The sequence below is a fragment of the Zootoca vivipara genome, chromosome 1 (assembly GCF_965207765.1).
Source record: "Zootoca vivipara chromosome 1, rZooViv2.hap1.1, whole genome shotgun sequence".
In the NCBI taxonomy this organism is placed as follows: domain Eukaryota; kingdom Metazoa; phylum Chordata; class Lepidosauria; order Squamata; family Lacertidae; genus Zootoca; species Zootoca vivipara.
Window position 1 is genome coordinate 61,053,487 of NC_142582.1, and position 22,512 is coordinate 61,075,998.

Consider the following 22,512-nt stretch of genomic DNA (forward strand, 5'->3'; position numbering starts at 1 on the left):
TAAAACACTTTTGCATTGCCTATGAATATATGCAGCAAGAGAACTGCAAGCAGCATTCTCATTGTTTGTGCAGCCTTAAAGGTAAAGGGGCCCCTGACCATCAGGTCCAGTCGTGTCCAACTCTGGGGTTGCGGCGCTCATCTCGCTCTATAGGCCGAGGGAGCCAGCTTCCGGGTCATGGGGCCAGCATGACAAAGCTGCTTCTGGCGAACCAGAGCAGCACACGGAAACGCCGTTTACCTTCCCGCCGGAGCAGTCCCTATTTATCTACTTGCACTTTGATGTGCTTTCAAACTGCTAGGTGGGCAGGAGCTGGGACCGAGCAACGGGAGCTCACCCCGTTGCAGGGATTCGAACTGCTGACCTTCTGGTCAGCAAGCCCTAGGCTCAGTGGTTTAACCCACAGCGCCACCTGGGTCCCCTTTTGTGCAGCCTTATATGTTAGTTAATACTATGCTTGTATTAATTCTATTTGGTCCCCACTATGCCCGAAACAGTTTTGGTCTAAAGGCAGAACTACACATTTTATGTAATCCCAGTATTCTCTTTGAGTATGTTTTTTTTGGGGGGGGGGGTTAACCACAATGGAATTGGGAATTATGCAACCATGATGGAAGCAGAACACTGGCACTGGAGGAGAGCAATTTCTTAACCCTTTCCCACTTATACTCATATTTCTCCAATAAGGATAAAAGCATCTGGTGTGGGGCAACTTTCAGTAGAGGCATGGGGAGAGGATTAAGAAGCCCCTCTTTGCTGGTTCTGCACTGGCCTACCTTTTGAACTGCAACCTGGGCTGGTGCGTATTTGTAAATGAAAAGGTCTCTAATAAGACCACTAGGTAACATACGTCCCAGCTTAATGCAACAGCATTATCAGATCATTTATTGCATTGCTTCATATGTCAACTGCCCTTTGAGGCTAGACAAGAATGCTGAGTCACAGCAGGACTGAAGGGTGACCAATAGCCCCAAGCTTAAGTACCTTGATATTGGAGGCTGGCTGGATGAGCTCTGTGATGGATACTTTGTCTTGCTGAAGCCTTCTCTTGACCAGCTTGGAGCAGCAGATGTTGACGGAGCTGAGGACATGCCACGAGTTGTACTCCACAAAGGAGCGGCTGTCAATGACCAGCATGCTTTCGGACCCACTCCTCAAGAGGCTGGCAAGCTTCCTGGGATCCATCACTTTGCGTGGAAGTCTGTCCCCAGCCATGGTAGACTTGTCCCTTCCGTAGCAAGTGGGAGAAGGGGAGGAATGCCCAGGGCAGGGGAAGCCAGCTCAGATCTCCCAGAAGCGAAGGGGGCAGGGGGGAGGGGGGAGGCAGCTTGAAAACAGCCAATTTTTGCCACGTTGCTAAGGCCCTGTATAGCAAGTCATTGTGCCAAACCTGTTGAGAAGTACAGAGACAGACAGACAGAGAAAAGAGAAAGGTGGAAAACGTAGTCAGATGCTGTAAGTATCGTATACCAAACTGGTACTATTTTGCTCTTCTCTAGCTTAGGTTTGACAAAAGCTACATAAGAGTTCTATAACAGAGGTGGATCCTCCAGATGTTGCTGAACTACTGCTTCCATCATTCCTGACCGTTGGCCATGTTGGCCGGGGATGATGGAAGCTGGGAGTCAAGAAAACATCTGAAGAGCCACATGTTCCCCAACCCTTTTAAAGCAGGCACCACAGTGCACTGAATGGCTTAATGGATCAGCCATCCAGAGAAAGAGAGAAAGAAAACCCTGAAATTAGAGACGGCAGCCTGGAAATGATACAGCCTGGGGCTTTTGACCTTGATGCTGAGCATCAGTGTATCATCTGTACATCATGCACAACTTAAAAAAAAGAAAAAGAGAAAAGACCTCAGCTTTTCTGGATGCTTCACTGATCTTCAATCCCACTCTGTTCTGTGTAGGAGAAGGGTTCTCAAAGTATGTTCCAGGGAGCCTCTACACCAGGCACCCCCAAACTTCAGCCCTCCAGATGTTTTGGACTACAATTCCCATCTCCCCCAACCACTGGTCCTGTTAGCTAGGGATCATGGGAGTTGTAGGCCAAAACATCTGGAGGGCCGCAGTTTGGGGGTGCCTGCTCTACACCAAAGGGAACCTGTGGCCTTCCAGATGCTATTGTACTCCAATTCCCGTCACTCCCAGGTAGCAAAGTCAATTTATCAGGGATGTTGGGAGCTGTAGTTCAACACCATCAACACAGATTTTCTCCCCTTCTCTAAACCCATCATGAACCATTAAAAAAAGAAGGTTTGTAATGGTGGAGCTACCAAAAAAAGCACGCTCACCATTACGGATCAAACCCTGTAATATGTAGCTGCAAGTCAATATGCTCTAGATTACTCTATTAATTTACATGCGAAAGACCCAGCAGCCATGGTCACCATATGCTCTGGACTAGAGAGCGATGTGCTACGGTTTTTCAACAACAACTCACTATTGGGAAGGGGTCCCTGCTAGTAGAAACTTTGAAAGCCATTGACATAGGTCATGAAAACCACAGGGTGGGGGATGTACTGTTTAAGTTTACACTGGAAGAAATACTAATTTGTATCCCTATTTTTCCCTATGTAAAGGTTATACGGGGGGGGGGGGGGGAGAACAAAACAGAGAAGATATACATAAATTTATCACTTCATAGTGAGATTTCTCTGTAAAGAAATCAATATCTGTATTCACCCTTATGACTTAAATCTAGCACGTTGCAACTAACCACTTGAAAATCTTACCTGGCATGGCTTAATTTGCCAATTATTTAGAAAACCATCACAAAAAGTAAACCATTTCCAGCTCATCATTTAAACAACAAGTTCAAAGAGAAGAAAACACATTTTCTGCTTTCTTCACATTTCTGATCAATTCCCACTCTCCCTATGATTTGTTTTTTTAAAAAAACAAAAACTGCAGGCCCAGTTTGTAATCCAATCAGCATAGATCCCATTTGAACCTTCTTCCTTCCATATTTACCTCAGACTTAAGGCTTAAGAGTAAGTCCCACTGAATTTAATAGAGCTTACTCCTGTGCAGACATGCATAGGATTTTGTTCTGATTTACCCAGTCTACTCTGCCTGAAGATACTGAATTGAATGTCTACGTATATTGATTCAAGGGGACGACGGCCCAGTAATCCTTAAATCATAGAAATCATAGCATTGCCTTCATTTCTTCCTTGTAGAAGAAACATTGGAAACTATACTGGAAGCCAAGGCAAGAAAATAAACTCTCTCTGCTTAAATCTTTTCCCATGCCTCAACTCCACAATATTTATTATTTATTTATTTATCCATAGGTTTGGCCAAAGATACCAATTACAGCAGTTGCTTTGGCAGTCGGCTGGCATAACAACCCCTCTGCACCATCAGCTTCAGTTCTCTCTCCCTCTCATGCTCCACAGTTAGATTTTCTTTTGCACTTCAGGGCAGGCTTTTAAAACTGAAACAGCCCCAATTAAGAGGGGTCTGAGGGGGAAGACAGAGGCTCCTGCTACCCTTATGACACACTTCATTATGCACTTCCCGCCTTGCTGAGGGTCCCCTGCTGCACCTGAGCTACAGAACTGAAGGTAATCAGAAAGGATGCAAATTAATTGGCTTTCTCCCCCTACATTCCTCTCCTGATTTTAACCCATCTCTCTCCACTGGTGGGGAAAAGCTAGCCGCACATTTCTCTCCATTTCTCCAAATTGCAGCCAGGAGATTAATTGAAGCAGATAGACAAAGAGGCTCTCTTTAAAGAGACAGAGATAATACAGACAAAGAGATGAGAGAGAGATCAGAACTGAATGGAGGAGTGGTCCAAAGGCTGGCCAAAGATTGAGGACAAGGTAACAGAAATGGAGTCCTTCCGCTCCAAGACTATGAAGAAGGACAAATGCCCAGGACTTTCAAAAGAGGACTTAGAGATTTAAAAGAAAACCACACAAACACACACACCCCAAACAAAACTTTATCACAGCTGCTCAAAGAAACACGGTTTTAAGATGCCTTGCATATGCTTAACTGTAGTGAAGAAATAAATCCATGGGTTGAATAGGAACTGAGCCAGCCTGTGCTCTGACCTCGCCTTCATTGATGAAAAAGGTTTGTGGTGGCTCTGGCCCACAAAGGCTCTTTCCATAAGGCCTGCCATCCGCTCCCGGTTGGCCCTGAACTTCCCCCACCCTGTTTCTCTCTCCTCTGCCTTTCCTGTCCTCTAGCAGCACAAGTACAAACTGAAGTAAAGAACAGGCAGAGAAAGGGAGACAACTGCAGGTAGGCAGGCAGGCCCCTCCTGGGCGAGGGCAGAGGCCCAGCCAGCCTGGAGCAACTTTCCACAGGGCATTCTAGTCACTGCACACTGTGGTCAAGCCTCCAGCCCCATGGCCATGCCCGATTCCCGCCATGCTCTCTTCTCCCTTGTTTCCCCAGCCGTGATCAAGCTGCAAGAAGAAAAAGAGAAAGAAATGCAAGCAGGCGAACATGGAACATGGGAAAAGGTTTCTCTTAGGATGGTCAGCATGGGGGGGGGGAATCGCAGAGCTGCCACCCTAGGAGAAGTGCCTGCTTGCCTCCAGCAATTCCCCGCCCTTCCTCTCTCCTGCCCCACTGGATCACAGCAAGGAGAGAAAGCGAGAGAAGGGCAGGCAGGCATTTCTTGTCAGACGTGCTGTGATTCCTGGATAATTCTCTCTCCCTAATTAGAGGAAGGATGCATGTAAACAGGGAGGATGTGTGGAGGAATGTAAATGGGGGGATGTGAAGGGATGGACAGATTGAGTGAAAAGGGAGGTGCAGATGAATGAAGGGAAAGACAAGGATGGAGAGAGGTGACAGAGAGATGGGCGCTCCTGCCCATTTTTGGTTCTTGCCCCCATCTTCTATTTCAGCCTCCTGTATGTGTCCTCCCCCAACCCCACTATTTTCTTCCAGGGGAATGTGGTCATTTACCTGCAAAAGCTTCCCAACCATGGACTATACAAAGCCAGCCCCAAAGAAAAACAAAAAAAAGAGGACACGTCAAAAAGGCACAAAAGCAGTGAAAGCAAACTGGAAGTAGAAATCATGAGTTACAAGACATAGGAAATGCACACATCCCCAAATAAGGGGGGGAAGTGTTAACTTGAGAGGTGTTGGGTTGCACCCCCCAGAGGAACTCCCCATCCCAGGAGCAATTGCCAGCAAAAACCATCCTAGTGAAGAAGTGAGTCAGAAGCCACAGGTTCAATACAATTCTTGGAAAGGAAAGGAAAGGAAAGGAAAGGAAAGGAAAGGAAAGGAAAGGAAAGGAAAGGAAAGGAAAGGAAAGGAAAGGAAAGGAAAGGAAAGGAAAGGAAAGGAAAGGGGGAGAGATTTGTCAACTACCTGCAGCCCACAGGATATGACTGGTTGGCTGAATTTGACTTTCGTGGGTCAGCTGCTGGGAAGAGTGGAAGCAACATGGCTTCAACCAAGTTATTCAAAACCCCTCTTAATTATTAATTTTAAAATAACAAAATTTCCAGGGAAGAATCTGAAAATGTTTAGCCTATTTCTTTATCAGGCTGCCAAAGCAAAGGAAAACAATATCTTCTTGGGAACTAGCAGGGAGGGGGAAAATATTTGACTTGACTCTGGCACAGCTGAATTTTAAAATATAATTTAGTCTGATCCCACCCCCAACTTAATAAGCTACCAAAATTTACAATTTTTCAAGCTCTGTGTTATTCATTATCTCTCTCACACAGCTTTAAAAAAAGAATATTACCAGGAAGCACTACCTGGCCTTGGAAAAAGAATGTCTTCTGAGGTCCAGTTCAGATAGGAGGAGTCACTCGTGGCATTGGTTCAAATGTATGCAGTGTCTGCTAATGGGCTCACATGGAGACACTATTTATATTAAATGATACAACCACAATACTCTTTTTTTGAGTTACAGAATAGTATAAACATTAAAACCAAATATGGTACTTAAAACCCCAAAAGAGAATAGAAAACTAAAATAATATCCATTCATATAAGGGGCAGGTCTAAAACATCCTATCCTACTGGAGGCCACAAATACGGAAAACTCTTCAAGTTAAGGACCAGAGGCCTTACATCACAAAAACTGTTAAACCAAATGCATAAGCTACTACCAACAAGAAAACAATCTTCTTGGCTGTGTCCTGCCTGCACTGTCACTAAACACCAGTTGGTGGGAATCACAAGTGGGTAGTGTGCTATTTTACTCAGGTCCTGCTTGCTGCTTTCCCATGGGCATCGGTTTGGCCACTGTGAGAACAGGATAGGGGACAAGATGGGCCTTTGGCTTGACCCAGGTACCAGCCCTGAGTGCTCACTGGAAGGACAGATCGTGAAGCTGAGGCTCCAATACTTTGGCCACCTCATGAGAAGAGAAGAATCCTTGGAAAAGACCTTGATGTTGGGAAAGATGGAGGGCACTAGGAGGAGGGGACGACAGAGGACGAGATGGTTGGACAGTGTTCTCGAAGCTACGAACATGAGTTTGACCAAACTGTGGGAGGCAGTGGAAGACAGGAGTGCCTGGCGTGCTATGGTCCATGGGGTCACGAAGAGTCGGACACGACTAAACGACTAAACAACAACAACAACAACAAAGGTACTAGTTAACACAAATAGACCTTCCTCATTAACCCAGCAACAATCTTACACACTTCAGAGGCGATTCATATGAGCAAGCTGCAAATCTAGGCATTTTATGAAGATAAGGTAAAATTAAGGAATGAGGGGTACCTTATTACCTTAATACAATGGCCACAGTTTATCAGTTTATCAAAGCCACTGCAATCTTCTTGAGTGCTCCTGAAGACCATTATCATAATCCTTTAATCCCACATCTCTCTTGAATGACTTTAGTGAGGAAATGGGCACAGGGTTAACCTGAATGAAAATATTAAAGGAGGTGGTGCAGTGCCAAGCTGCAGCTTTGGGACAAGACGGGCAGCTTAACATTGCTATTAGGGTAACTACAGGCTAGCTGAGGACAACATGCAGCTCCTGTAGTGAAGGGAGGAGATGATATAGTAGGGTCATGCCAAGAGAGCACTAAGCTCCTTGAATGCAACTTCAGGAATCCTTAGAGCAGGGGTGCCCAAACTATTTTTCAAAGAGGGCCAGATTTGATGAAGTCAACATGCGTGAGGGCCAACCAAAGTTGTTGAGCTTTTTTTAGGATTGAAGGATTTTACCCCAGGAGGCCAGATTGAATTGACCAACAGGCCCCATTAGGACTTTGGACATGCCTGCCTTAGAGCATGCTATTCTAAAGCAGGCATGGCAAACTTCTGGCCTATGTGCCAAAACTTCCAACCTATGCACCCTTATTTTTCCATAGGCCATGCTCACCTGCCCACACCCAACAACGTACAAGACATCAGATGCGCTGCTAGTAAAACCATGGCTGAGAAAGAACAAATCAGAAAACTTAAAGTGTACTTCTAATAATTCCTTGACAAGCAGGGCTTGCATTCAGCACCTTTTAAATTGGGCACCAGATGCAAGCCATGCCCAAATGCACCCAACCCCTTCCAAAGCAGAGTTTGCAATAAAGCACCAAGGGGCTGAGGGACCTGAGCAACTAGCCTGCCAGCTGGCCAGATCCTGTTCCCTAACCCTGATCTAGACGCATTCCAATCTGGTTTCAGGCCTAGCCATGGAACCCAACTGGTCTTGGTGATGGATGACCATTATCAAGAATGAGACAAGGGGAGTGTGAACTTGCTCCTTCTTCTCAATCACTCGGAGGCTTTTGATACTATTGGCCATGGTATCCTCCTGGATTAGCTCTGTGGGATGGATATCAGGGGCACTGTGTTACAGTGGTTCCAGTCCTATCCGCTGGGCCAAGGACAGTCAGTCAGTAGCATGAGGACAGTGCTTTCTGGTCCCCAAGCAATTAAGCTATGGAGCACTACTTTATGCCCAGTGCTATTTGTGGCCATTAGGAGATTTAACACAAGCTACCAAAAGTATGCTGGTGACACTTAGCTCTATTTCTCTGTCTGAAGCAAGATGCCATGCAGGTCCTGGATGCATACCTGGATGGAGTGGTGGAATGATTGAGGGGAAACAAGCTAGAATCTTGGCAAGACAGGCTCTGTGGGGGAGTGGTTTCTGGGTCTGAGAAGCTGGCCAATTGTCAGCACTGAAAGAGAAGACACACAATCTGGCAGCGCTGCTGCATCCAGCTACATTACTGGAGGCCCAGATAGCCTCTGCAGCCCCTTGACCACTTTGGGCCAATATAAGAGCTATGACCATTGCTGGACCAGGATTATCTTTTCATTCAAGTGTTGCTACAGTAACTACATGAATAAATTACTGCATGAACAGGACACGAGGCTCTTTTCATAGCTGAAACTGGTTAGCACAGAATGCTGCAGCACAATTGCACGCATATTGCAATGTAGAATATGTGCTCCTCAATGGTGGAGCATGTGGTGGGGGCTATCCTGCGCCATTCAGGATCTACATCAGGGGTCAGCAAACTTTTTCAGCTGTACCTCAGACCTTGTGGGGCCCAGACTATATTTTTTTTGGGGGGTGAACAAATTCCTACGCCCCACAAATAACCCAGAGACACATTTTAAATAAAAAGACACATTTTACTCATGTAAAAACGTGCTGATTCCTGGACCGTCCACAGGCCGGATTGAGAAGGTGATTGGGCCAGATCTGGCCCCCAGGCCTTGGTTTGCCTACCCATGATCTACATCTATTTGCATATAAAGCCTGTTCACACAGACACCAAACACATAGTGAGATGGTCTGAGTGAATCCCCAGCTATTTTCTCCATACCCCATTTGCTTCTAGTCTGGCAAGTAAGAGGCCAGATATAGCCCTAGGGCTTCCAGCTGCCGTTTAGTGAATCTTCTGTAGCCACTGCTTGGAGACAGGGTTGCCATTATGAAGAGAGCTACATGTAGCACTTGCTTCCTGGTGCAGCAATTAAAGGGTAAAGGGTAACAGTGTGTGCAAGCCTTCAGAATAAAATATGTGCAGGGCAAGGGGTTGACAGAAAGTAATTCTTGGTTCAGTCTTCAGGCATGGCAGTTTATTATCTGCCGGAAGGATTACCAAGGCAAGGAACTGTCAGCTTAGTACCTGAAATGCTGGCAGGATGGCTTAAGCTGGGCAGCTATCTACAGTCTTATTAAGATGTAAATTCTGGCACTGGAGCTAAAATCTCTCCCTACCCCCTCCCCCTCCACCCGCCCCTTCTTCTTCCAAGTGCTTAGCAAGCCTCACTCTAGCACCCACCCCCTTGCCACACAAGGAATCCCTACACCACATGACTATTACCAAATTATTATTCATATTTTTGCCGTAGTGGCAAGCAAGGATACGAGTCCTATTAACAAGTTCGCGCCTTGTGTTTCCACAGCAACCGCACAGATGCCAGGCAACAGCTATACCTTGGAGCCCAGGCAAACGCTGACCAGGTTCCTTACTATTTCAGGCATAGCCTGGTTCTCTCTGCTGCCCAGGCAATTTCCTACAGCCAGAACATCAGTTTGGAACAGGGGACAACATCTCCACAGCCTGCCCTGTTAAGATGTTGCCCACTGTGTGTGGGCAGAGATACCTTGTCTGCTTTGGGGCCCCAAAGCATCTTTGAAAGTCTTTTTCAAGAGATGGCCCTTATCCACTCAAATCGGGTGGAATTCCACTCCCAGTCCCCCCACACACACACCTTCTTTTTTCTGTAATTGCTCTGGCTAACTTTTGAAGAGCAAACCAATGTTGAAAACAGGTGCGATTAGAAAAATAGGACAACATATGCGTAATTAGCATTTTTGTAACATAGCTCATTAAAAGACGTTTGGCACAGAAGTTACTTTCATGAGTGCAGATTTTCACTGCTCATGCCAATCAAGCTTTATTTTATATTACTTATTTATTCAAAAAAGAAAGGATAACCTACCTATCTAAAAAAGACCTCAAGCCAACTTACAAGAATGAAATGGTCAAAAATATTTTGGAAATTAATGCCACACACTTCACATGAATTGCCTTGATTTCCAGTATTTACAACAGCTTTCTTAGTCTGTCCTGTGGAAACATGGATAGTTTACAAGAAGCATGGCATGCTACTGGTATATAACCTGAGTTCTGGACCTCTATTTGACACAAAAAATAATTAAAGACTAATCACTGAACAAAGTTGATTCATTGTTGACATCCCAGTCTTCTTATAGTGGAGTTTAAGGTGCATTTCCTAATATGCTGGTGGAACTGCAAATAACACACATTGCGGACCTGGAAGGCCCTCATTCTTGCTGCCCATACGGAAATTGATTGGCATTTGTAATACTCTTTAGCACTGTGACAAGTACAAGTGAAAAGCCAAAATCTGTTAATAAGAACATGAATCAAAATACTTTTCTGTATATACAAACTAACTAGCATGCTTGGGAGTACACTAGACTAAAATCTTTCCCCCTGAACATACAGTTTTCTATGTTTGGGAAAGATTTCTGGAGCATATTCTATTAGGCCAGCCTTACCTGCACTCTGAAGAGGCAGAGATAAGAAACAAGTCTAATATTTGTGGGAGCTTGTCCATAGCCTCCCAACTCAAAAATGGTCCACTGGACTCCTGCATTCTCAGCAGAGCCATGACTTTTCAAGAAATATGGTAAGCACATGTATAAACCTATCCAATGATGTGGTTCAAATCATAGGAGTGACTCACATAAGAAGACAACAATGTACCCTTCCCATGACGCGCAATTCCAGAAAGACCTCTGCATTTCTAAGCTCCCACACAACCATTTATTTAGAGAAATCTCAAAAGGGTTTTTCAGCAATACCAAGAAGCCCCAAATATACAGTTATTGAACCTACAATTCCATAGCTGCCAAGTTTTCCCTTTTCTCGCGAGGAAGCCTATTCAGCATAAGGGAAAATCCCTTTAAAAAGGGATAACTTGGCAGCTATGCAATTCTGCACACACAATTATCTAGGAGTAAGAGTTCAATGAAATAGTTTGTGCAGCGAATAACAACTCCAACATGTGAGTCCCTTCTTCCACAGCCTTCTAACATGGTTCCTAACAGGCTTACAGGCTTGAGTATACTTCAATAGCCCACCCCATGATGGGTTGGGGGTGCAATTATTCTGAAGTGAAACAGAAGGGAGGAAAAAGAAGACTAATCAAGGACGTCCCTTCCTTGCATGTAATACACTCCCGTCTCTGATGTCCAGTGACCTTGAAATAATGGCCTTAAGATACAGTGGTACCTCTACTTACGAATGACTCGACTTACGAATGTTTCTACTTACGAATGGAGCTGCGTCCGCCATCTTGGATGCTGTTTAGATAGGGTTGCTTCGACTTACGAATTTTTTTCTCCCAATGCATTCCTATGGGATTCGACTTACAATTTTTTTCTACTTACGAATGTGCGTTCGGAACGCATTCAATTCGTAAGGAGAGGTACCACTGTAAATTAATTTGAAAACCGGGGTGGGGTGGGGAACTGTCATGGAAGATGGGATTTAGAGTCCAGCAACATCTGGAAGGCCACAGAATCTCACCCCTGATGTAAACACTCACACAGGCAATGAGTTTCTACTCTTTGAAGTCACATTTGGAGAAATGGAAGAGCACTCAGAGTCATTTAACTTCATACTGAACACAAATTAGCAGGAGCTACCGTCCAAGTTATAATCACTCCTATGCTTAAAAATGTCACTGTGGAAACTTTTTACATATTATCGTCTCCAACAATGCTGCAAATCTCTGGGAATGATTTAACAGAAGTCCCCCAGTATAATAAAAAGTAATGCAAAACACTGACATAGGTGTGACCGCTCCTTAGCTGTTCAATCCAGTTAAAGACCTGTCCAACTTCCTGCATGCACCAGTACTTGTAAGCACAATAGTTTCTCAAAGCGATTCATAGGGTGGCACTATCGGGGAACTTGGAGAGGTCCTACTTACATACTCTACCTTTATGCCAAGAGGAAGAACACCTGCATGCATATGATGGGCCAACACTATGAGATATGTGATTCCTGAATTTTAGGTTGAAAATTGCGATTTACAAACAGGATTGCTGTGCTTGCTGATGCAGTGTTTTGGGGGGAGGGTAAGAGATCAACCAAATGCATGTTCTTCTTCCTCCCTCATCCAGCCCAGCTACCCAGAGTAGCAAATGCTCACTGCTGGAACTTAATGGTTTTCTTCTTGCATCACAAAATCTCTCATTCCTCACTGCACCAGTTTACAGAATAGGGGGAAAGCATTCCAGCACAGATAATCTCCAGTGGGATCATTGATGTAACAGCTGGCAAAATGGGTCAGCTCATTAGCCACTTTGGCTGGAAAAGGGAGGCAGAACATTCTAGTATTTGTTCTCAAAAAATGGATTCCAAAGTTGTATACTTTTTAGGGCATTCTTGTTATCAAAAGCCTTTCCTTTGTCTGATTGCATGCCCCACCCAAGGAGGCCACTTCACAATTACGTTTTAAGGTGCACTATAAAGTTTTTAGCAGTATGCACCTATAAGTGTAAAGTGTTTATGCAATGAATATTTGCAGAAACATCCAACATGAAGGTATACTCCAAGGTGAGACTGGCTCCAGCTCCTGCTTAAGTGCACAGTCCTGAATAATGTGGATTGTAAATAACCTGGTCTACTAGCAGTTAGGAATGTAAACATTTGATCAGCCATTGCACCTTCACCTTTAAGGTTGGTCTATACCAGGCACCCCCAAACTGCAGCTCTCCAGATGTTTTGGCCTACAACTCCCATGATCCCTAGCTAAGAGGAGCAGTGGTCAGGGATGGTGGGAATTGTAGTCCATCTGGAGGGCCAAAGTTGGGGGATGCCTGGTCTATACCATCCTTTTCCACCTGGTGCCCTCCGTTATCTCCAGGCAGCACAGCTGGGATAGGGAAGGCTGATACAGATCATTAGCAGATGGCAATATGCTCCGTGCCATGCCCATGCAATGAAAAGCTACCAATTTCTTTAGACCAGCCTGCTGTTAATGACACAGGAGCAGGTCAAGCCAGGATGCTGGCAACCCTATCACAGGTTCCAGTAGTTCTTTAGAAGGGGAAATGAAAAGCAGCTAGGGCAGCTGGTCTTTTAGGTGCAACAAAGCCCACTGGTCATGGGAAAGAACCAAGTGGGTAATTTTCTTCCTTTTGAATCCCTTTCCAATTTGGCACCACATCTCCATCTTTGGGGCCAGTTGATCAAACCATATGCTGGTGTCAAAGCTAGGAACAAGAAAGGGGGGAGGGAGGGAGGCTGAAAAAAGAATAGCCTCGTGAAAATGATAACTCAGTTTTTAGCAAACAAAAGGGGAAGACATTCAAAGAACTCAAATGACCACAATTCTCACATAACAGAAGCCATCACTTGATTGCTTAAAGGCCAAGTAATTCAAAATGTTAAGGCACCAACCTCAAATTCTGGGGCCACTGGCACTGGATATCCAGAGGCAAAAGGAATGCTTCAAACGCTGAAGCAAGCAATTTTTTATTCTAAAAAACAGCACTTCTTGAGTTTAGTTCTTGGATGGGAACCGGCGGCCCTCCATATGCTGTTGGAATATAACTCCCATCATCCTTGACCACTGACCATGATGACTGGGGCTGATCTGAGCTGGACTCCAGCTCAGTACTATTACTTCAAGGGTACTATTACTGTATACCACTGTATTCTGCTCTGGTCAGACCTCACCTGGAGTACTGTGTCCAGTTCTGGGCACCACAGTTCAAGAAGGATACTGACAAGCTGGAACGTGTCCAGAAGAGGGCAACCAAAATGGTCAAAGGCCTGGAAACAATGCCTTATGAGGAACGGCTTAGGGAGCTGGGTATGTTTAGCCTGGAGAAGAGAAGGTTAAGGGGTGATATGATAGCCATGTTCAAATATATAAAAGCATGTCATATAGAGGAGGGAGAAAGGTTGTTTTCTGCTGCTCCAGAGAAGCGGACACGGAGCAATGGATTCAAACTACAAGAAAGAAGCTTCCACCTAAACATTAGGAAGAACTTCCTGACAGTAAGAGCTGTTCGGCAGTGGAATTTGCTACCAAGGAGTGTGGTGGAGTCTCCTTCTTTGGAGGTCTTTAAGCAGAGGCTTGACAGGCATATGTCAAGAATGCTTTGATGGTGTTTCCTGCTCGGCAGGGGGTTGGACTGGATGGCCCTTGTGGTCTCTTCCAACTCTACAATTCTATGATTCTAACATCTGGAGGGCCACGGGTTTCCCAGTCCTGGTTGAGCTCTTTGTCACAGAAATATATATTTTAATATTTATTTATTTATTACTTGCTCCAAAATGCATTGCAAAAGGCAAGCATTTCCTTATTAGTGCCTCCTTTTAGGAGCAATAAAAAAGGAAAGTATACTCTGTGTGTGTGTGTGTGTGTGCGCGCGCGCACACACGCACACACACACACACATTTCCCCGGACAAAGAATGTGCCGTGCTTAACAAAACTGCTTCTTGCATCCATCGAGTCATTTCTTTGTCACCAGATTTTTAAGCACTATCTTGCGCACAGCCATGCAAATTTCCTTTACAAAAGAAACAGAAATTTGAGGATCACCGCCCAACACACACACACACACACACACACACAGAAAGAGAGAGAGAGAGAGCGCATTTGGGATTTTCAAGACCTGACTGGTTGCCTGCCTGTGTTGTCAGTTCATGTTGTACTAGGTTCAAAGGTGCCCATGCTCAAATGCACACTTCTGGGAGGAGGAGGAGGGAGCAACACACACAGTGCTGAGCTCATAGCAGGGGCAGCCAGATAAAAATGCAATCAATAAATATACACCATCAACACAGTCCAAGTCTCTTAGCATAGTATTTGTCAATGGAAAGGAAAGGAGCCCCACAGCAAGTTTGTCATGCATTAACCATTACATGAATTCATCCTGTAAGCGTTTCTCTGAAGCGGACAGGCATGCTCATATAAAGGGTTTTATTCATCCCTGTTTCAGTAATGAATTAAAACTACAGATACAATGCCTACTTATTTTCCATGACACAGTTTAAACATGGTTGGATCTGAGGCAATCCAGTGATGCGCAGCCTTAATCCTTCCCCCCACGCCATTTTGCTACTGATCTGTTTAGCTTTCGTATTTCACTAGAACTGATAAAAAAGAAGAAGTAGCCAAATAAATGTGTAAACATCCACTCCAGAGTAGTTTTCTCCCCTGTTTATTCTGCACATATTGCTATACACATCAACATAAACTGGCCAGGATGTGTGAAACTACTGAATTTGGACCTTACTGTTGTTAATGGGAGTTTTAATATTAATGGTAAAGAAAATTATTTATGCACTTCCTACCTAGGTACAAAGGGAGCCTTCGTGTTTCAGACCATGAGCTGAGAACCTAAAGAAGTCCATCTTGTATTGCCTTTTTTCATTTTTCGGTGGTGGGCACGAGTTCCTCATACATTGGTACCTCGGTTTAAGCACACAAGTGGTTCCGAAAGTCTGTACTTAACCTGAAGGATACTTAACCTGAAGCGAACTTTCCGATTGAAAGTAATGGAAAGTGGATTAATTCGTTCCAGATGGGTCCACGGAGTACTTAAACTGAAAGTACTCAAACCGAAGCTTAATTAAACCGAGGTATGACTGTATTGGCACAGTCTATGAACCATACCTACTGAACAGCTTAATGTAACAAATTAGTGCACCTTGGAGCTAGCCCAATTCAAAGCCAGGCTGACAGTGAGGCAAATGAAGGTCCAAGCACTGTATCTCCACAGAAGCCAATGCTCAGAAAGGAAAATTACTATAATGCAGATCAATAGTTTATAGCTCATAGCATCAGTCTCTCTCTCTGACACACACAGAGCAACTGTGGTCCAAGAGATGGGAGAGACCAGCCCAACATATGGTACAGGGACTTTTCATTTGCTAACTGTTGCTAGAAGAGCAATGCTTTGCAAAAGATGGGCTCTGAGTCCTGAAAGTTTTGCAAACTTTAACAATCCAACTGAAAGGTCAGACTTTCCCCTGCAAAGTTGATCTACTAAAATATTTTACCTTTCTTGCTTCTGTGTTTTCCACATAATCTGGGACAAGTAAGGAAATGTATAAACCCACCTCACTTGTGGCTTAAAAAACAAGAAGAAATATCTGAAGAAAAATGGGGTGACCAGGACCCCAGGTACTGGAAAAGGTATCTGGAATAGACAGCTCCACCAAAAAAAGATAATGAGCAGAAGGCATAAAAATGACATCAAGAAAATAATTTCCAATGTCAATTATCTTGCTTCCACAATTTCTACTACTGTATTTCTATGCAGCCCACCCCTACCGCCAATTCTAATCTCACATCTATCCATTACACCACACTGGCTCCCTGTAGTTTTAATTAATTGAAACAGTTAATAAGCTCTGCAATAGCGTTTTACAACATTGTTGCCATGTTGGCATAAAAAGTAGGAAAGATGATTTATTGGCAGTCATGGCTTAGATAGCAGTGTAAAAAATATTTGCACCGTTGATTAACTCTTTAGGTATCTTTACCATTTATGCTATTTTATAAACATGTGTGTGTTTAATTTTGCAGAGTTTAATTCACTGTATTTTCTCCTCTGCTTCCCATTTTAGCTTGATTGCAAGTGATGTAAGACTCTAGTACTTTATTCCATCAACAGTCCATTAAGACTACCATAAGAAACCACTTTGTGTCTACAGGAAAATTGCCAAAAGCCGCCTACTTTTCAGAATCACTTGCATTTTTTCAAGTGCACTCGCTTTCAGTTTTCACTAATATGCCAGAGAATAAATTTACAGCAGTTAAACCAGCATAAATGCTACAAAAAAACCTCAATTAGCTCACTACAAAATAAACTATCTTGGCCCACCCAACTTCTCCACATTTAAAGAAAAAAACCATGTCAGTATAAATTTGACTGCACAATGTGGTCTAAGTCTCTATTAGATCAGCAGCAAAGGTTGAACTGTCAGCAGTGAATAGAAATCAAGCCCATATTAATCTATCCCATAATTGATTTCATATAAAATAGCTCTGACCAATTCTCCTGATATTCCACACTGAAACATATAAATCAATGAATTGCAAACAGGGGAAAAAAATACTATTTTTAAAAAAATACTATTTTTAAATAAATGAATAAACAAATGTAGTAACTGCTTGCCCTTCTATATAATGCGCTGTTAAACACAAATTTATGATGAAGTAGGCATTATTGTCCCACTGCTAGAGTGCAATCATATTCATAAGCCTTAGGAAAAACCAGTAACAGGCCCACTTCTCTCCCATTGTGTTATCTTGCCCTGACTAACTTACTCCAAATGGATATTTGATGAAATAATCTGGCAAAATGGGGTGGGGAAAACACAGAGCATGAAGAACTAGCTTTTAACTTAATATTCATTAGAATAGAAAGCATTGAAATGGCTCTGTCCTGTTGCTAAAGTGAAAGGTTGCTGCAGTTTGCAAGGATTTTATATGACCACTGTACAAAAGTAAAATAGATAAAAATTGCAGCTTTCTTGCAGTGACAGGGCCATACTTTACAAATACTCAGTGCTGTGTTTCTCTTGTTTACATGCTGCATACTTTCGCCATCTCTTTAAACAAGGATGTGAAATCTCATGCTGAAATAACAGCTTTTAAGTCGCCAGACTCTCTTGTCTTCTTTGCTACAACACACAAACACAGATGTGGAATCCACTAAGCCTGCGCAAATTTCACAGTGTGTCATTAAAAGCCCAGGATGAAGGGATATAAAAAGTTTCCACAAGCCATATTCCATTCATTCCACCCTGTTCTGTCAGTGCATACCATTACCTATTTAGAGCACTTCCTAAACCATCACCCCACTTTCCCCCTTTAGCTATTCCTATGGAATAATGAAAAAAGAGTGAATCTGTAGTTGCCTTTTTCCACGTTTCACTGAAGACCACCTTACTACCACATTTAACTTCATATAGTATACAATATTATATGAATGTGTATATAGCCAATGGTTTTGACTGAATTCTGCCAGTGGTTTGTCAGCTGCACCGGCTGCTAGTCTATTTCCAGGCCCAATTTAAAGTGCTGGTCTTAAACCGAGCCTTTAATGGCTTGTGACCACATCACCTGAAGATCACTTTCTCCTGTATCTGTGGTACAAACATATCCACACACTTAGCAACTTCACTATGCCATACTGGAGAATATTCAGGGTTAAACAGTCGGAGAATTGTTGCCTGGATTGCTTGATCTTTAGAGTTGGCGTTTTCATCCTGCACAGCCAATTGTGTGGGTTTTAAAAATCCTGCTCATTACAGAAACACACTAGCTGGACCTGTGAACAAACAAACAAGTGTTTTCCTCAAGCCCCTGTGGAGAAATAGCCCATCTACAAACAACCGCTTTCGAGCATGAGGAAATTGAATGTTGTATGGTTCAGTCATTTTCTGTCCATATTTGGTATTTCCAGTACCAAGCTATGCTTCTCACCTTCATTTTTGTCAAGCCACAAGGGACGCATGTGCTCAGGATGGAGAAGGTGCTGTGACCCTTCTGTTTTCTGCAAAGCATACAGCTCAGTACTGGAGTTAAACATATACTATTTAAGGTGCTTCTGGACAGTGCTTTTCACTGCCGTGCCAAGCTAGCAACCGGGAAGCTGCTTTGCAATCCACTTCCTAACTCCCACCAGTCACTGCTCTCACCTGCACGGACTGCTGCTCGACATTTTAATGAGTGGCACTCAGCACAGCTCGTGAGAACTGAATCAGTGCACAGATGCAGATGGCCGTACTCTGAATCTGACTGGTCGTTCTAATTGAGACTGGGAGAGTGTTTCCTCAAACACAATCTTATTGGGCCAATGACCCTGGACTTTGGGGGTGTTTTTCGTTTTTCTTTGTGGGATTCCCTTTTGAAGCGCAGGCTCTCTTCATTTGACACACCACAGTCTCAAACATCTACACCGGCCTGCTAGTCAGGCTGCTAAATTGCAACCCAGAGATCATGCTGCTTCTTAACAACCACACAGCCATAAAGGAAGGGGAGGTTTTGAATTTTCCGAATCCGAATCCACAGCTTCCTTGACCAACCATTTTCACCAGGGATTATCATTTTTTTAACCACTCAGCAGTTGGAGAAAGATGATGGACAAAGGGGCCAAAGAAGAAAGAGAGGATCGGGATACTGTGGATGAATCCCTTTGCGGCTCTAGAATGGTTAAACATATCCCAGTTGAAATCTGGCAGCCTTGTCTGGGGGGACTGGAGGATGGCAGGTCCATCTTCCCTATGATGAGGTATCTAGGCCCTTTCTATGACAAGAAAAGAACTGGAGGGGGGATCAAACTCTCTCTGTGTGTGTGTGAGAGAGAGAGAGTGAGTGAGAGAGAGAGAGACTGAGAGAGAGATCATCCCATGCAAGGTTTGAGGTGAACAGAAGACACCTAACACTCGTGCAGTGAAGCTAGCAACCCTTCTCTCTTTATTGCTCACACCCTTTCATTCAGACTTGAGCTCAGCTATTGTTCAGATGCAAAACTAATCAGCTGACCTATCAAAATGTGTATTGCTGTCTGCTCAGCACACTTCCCTGGCTTGGATGCAATGGCCATTCACACATAGCCTTCTTAGACTTCCATTACAGACAAAGGGCATTTTCATCCATGACGCAGAAAGTATTTTTTCTTTTCTTTTTTGCATTCCCTGCATGCAAAATATGATTCCAAAGCCTACACAAATTAGAATGCACATTCGGTTTAAAAACAGCTGTTTCCCTTACTTTCCTACTGCTCACACCTGTACACAAGTGGCACGAAAGACTCAGCTGACTGCTTTGTGTCATCAGTGAAAATATCCATACTTTTATAAAATAGTGCCCAGAGGGTAAGCCTGATGCAATGGCTAGAATGTCTGGATAAAGCAAATCAATGTCTGCTCAACTTTACGTATTCTCAGCCCAATTTATCTCATAGGGTTGTTGCACTGGCCTTACCAAGAAAAGGTACAAAAAGGTAAGTTCTGGCTTGCATCTGCTAATTTACATGGGGCTTCTGTCCCTCCACACTGCAGTTGTTGCATTTTGACTAGCATAATTCAACTGGGTTGTGCCAGAATTAAGCCAAACTGCAGCAAGATCTCGGGGGTCATTTGTTGGAAGGCTTCAAAACAAAGGATCCCTGTAACCCAAAGTACTGTACAAGCGTTTCTATAGATGGCCATACTATTAAACTGATGCTTGCAGGAGCTAGGCAGAAACAACTCTTTACGTTCATTATGAAAGATGTTAAGAAAAGTCCTTATGGTTTTAATCATACTGAGACACCGGTTGTTAATATTGTGTGTTTTTGTGTGTGATGCCTAAAGCAATGAAGCTTGGATTGGAACCTTTGCAACTGACAGCATAGTGATTTCACACCCACCCAAAAAATCCATGGATTATGACAAGTCGGCAATCCCTCTCCTACAGAAAGGCCCCAGAAGAACGTCTGCATGCAGTATTTCTTGGCCACAGCTGTATCAAATCTTAATTCTGTATCGTGCAAAAAAACAAAATTAAAAAGTGCTTATTTCCTCCATATCCACCACCAAGGGGGGGGGGAGGCCCTTCCTGCTCTGTTCCTGATTGAACTGAAGACATTAAATGTGGGCAAACCTTCCTGACCATTCTATTGGATGAGGTGGTTGTTGTTTTCAAACCGTCAAATGCTGAATCACAGCACACACACGCACTGCTGTTCCTAAGTCAAGGCGCTAGCCAAGGTGAAACTCTGCAGACTCTTGTTTCCTTGGGTGCTTCTGAAGGAACCGGGCGGCAAACCAAACTCTTTCGGCATTAGGAAACCACAGGGCTGTTAACAACCTCACAAACCAAAGGGGGGAAGCTTTATGGACCGTCTCCGTCTCTGTCTCTCTCCCCCCGCCCCCTGCAATCCTAAAAAGAATGATGACACTCCACGCTCCGCATCCAAAGCGAGCCTTGAACATTTCTCCTCGTCTGATCCTTCCTGGAAAAGTCTCGCGGCATAACCACCTCTTAGCAGAAACGCACACAAGCACGTCCCCCCCCCTCACAACTGCGCGCACACACATATATAAGCACAGAGACTTTCGCTTCGCAGGAGCCTGCTGTTTTATTTGAGCCCAGTATACTGTAATGAGATTCTTAAAACCCTCCTGTTACTTAAACACACGTCATAAATATGCGATTCGCTGAACGCAGCTCTCCCTTCCCTGCAGCACGGCTGACTACTGCGCATTTCTGTATGCAGCATTTGAGAGGTGTTCTCCTCCTGCTAGAATTACACCTTTATTTATTTCTTGCAAAAACCTTCGGCACCTACTCTGCGTTCAAAAATAGCACCACCCCACTCCCCCATCCCCAAAGCCTTCCCCTCTCAGATAAGATTACGATGCATGCACTAAATTTATGCACAGTCACAGATTTAGTAGAAGCCGGCATTACACATATGATTCCATAGGAACGCATGCTGAATGCAGCAACACGCAGCATTCGCGTCTTGATGCGGAAGGTCCAATAAGCGTATTAAAAGCCTGTGCAGGTTGTAGTACCCACTCCGCTGCCCGCCCGCCCCCCCCCCCACATACAAGCTTTCAAACCTGCATGGGATCTTCCGTACTGCAGTATTCTGCAGGGTCATTAAGCGATATGTGGAAGTCCAGTCCCCACCGCCACTCTCGCGCGGATCCTTAATAACATTTAAAAACACTTACCTTCCTGGCACTTCCTCTGCAGCCAAGGATCAAAGCCCTTTAAACCCTCCAGCTGATTGCAGATTTCTGCACATTCGTCAGGATGATTTAACCACAATTACCAAAGGGTCGGGTGGGAAACGCTCTGAAAACGCTGGGATCAAGTGCTGATGATGCAAGATCTAACCCTCTGCAAATACACGCGCGCAGCCACACTGAAATGCGCTCATAATGCCAGCCCAGTATCTAAGGGGCAGGCATGTAGCTGCAGAAGGGGCGAGGGTAGTTTGGGGGGGGGGAGAGGTAGCACAGATAAGCATTAACAGGGCTGAAGGGATCCAGGAAGACAGAAGGTTGCACTTTAGAACTAAAAATGAACTGAGGATGAGGTCATGCCTTGAAAAAAAGCACCTGACGTCACCCTCAGCCAATCAGAGAGGGAGGCTCAGGGGCAGGATGACGTCAGCCTCTGATCCTGGGGCTTTGGGTGCAGATTAAAGGGAGACAGGCAGGCAGAATTGCAGCTTAAAAGGGGCAATGGCCTAGATTTTCCTTCTTTGCCTCGTTCCCTTCCAGTTTTGCAAGCACTTAAAAGGGAAATGCCCCAGCCTCGGTGGAGAAAGCTGGTGCAGAGATGCAGCACTGTAAAACAAGCCGCTCATTCTAAATCAATGTGGCATTTATTGTTGCAGGAGGGAAAGGGAGGGCTGGCTCATTTCAGCAACGCACAGATAAACCCTGCTGCTCAGAAGGAGGAACTGGGGAAGATTTTTCCCTTGTGCCAAAGGCAAGACAAAGTTTAATTGGTTGGCTGCTAAATGAAGCAGGCTTAAGATTT

General features: G+C 44.3%; 1 protein-coding gene across 1 annotated transcript in view; it reads right to left on the minus strand.

The window, feature by feature from the left end:
- Positions 1-21,833, minus strand: part of DUSP8 (dual specificity phosphatase 8) — a 73,854-nt gene extending 52,021 nt beyond the window's left edge. The window contains exons 1-2 of the mRNA XM_060276325.2: positions 21,696-21,833; positions 985-1,390 (exon numbers count right to left, since the gene is read on the minus strand). Of these exons, the coding sequence (XP_060132308.1) occupies positions 985-1,215 (231 nt within the window). The 5' untranslated portion in view covers positions 1,216-1,390; positions 21,696-21,833. The remainder of the gene's footprint in view (positions 1-984; positions 1,391-21,695) is intronic.
- Between the last annotated feature and the right edge of the window lie 679 nt (positions 21,834-22,512).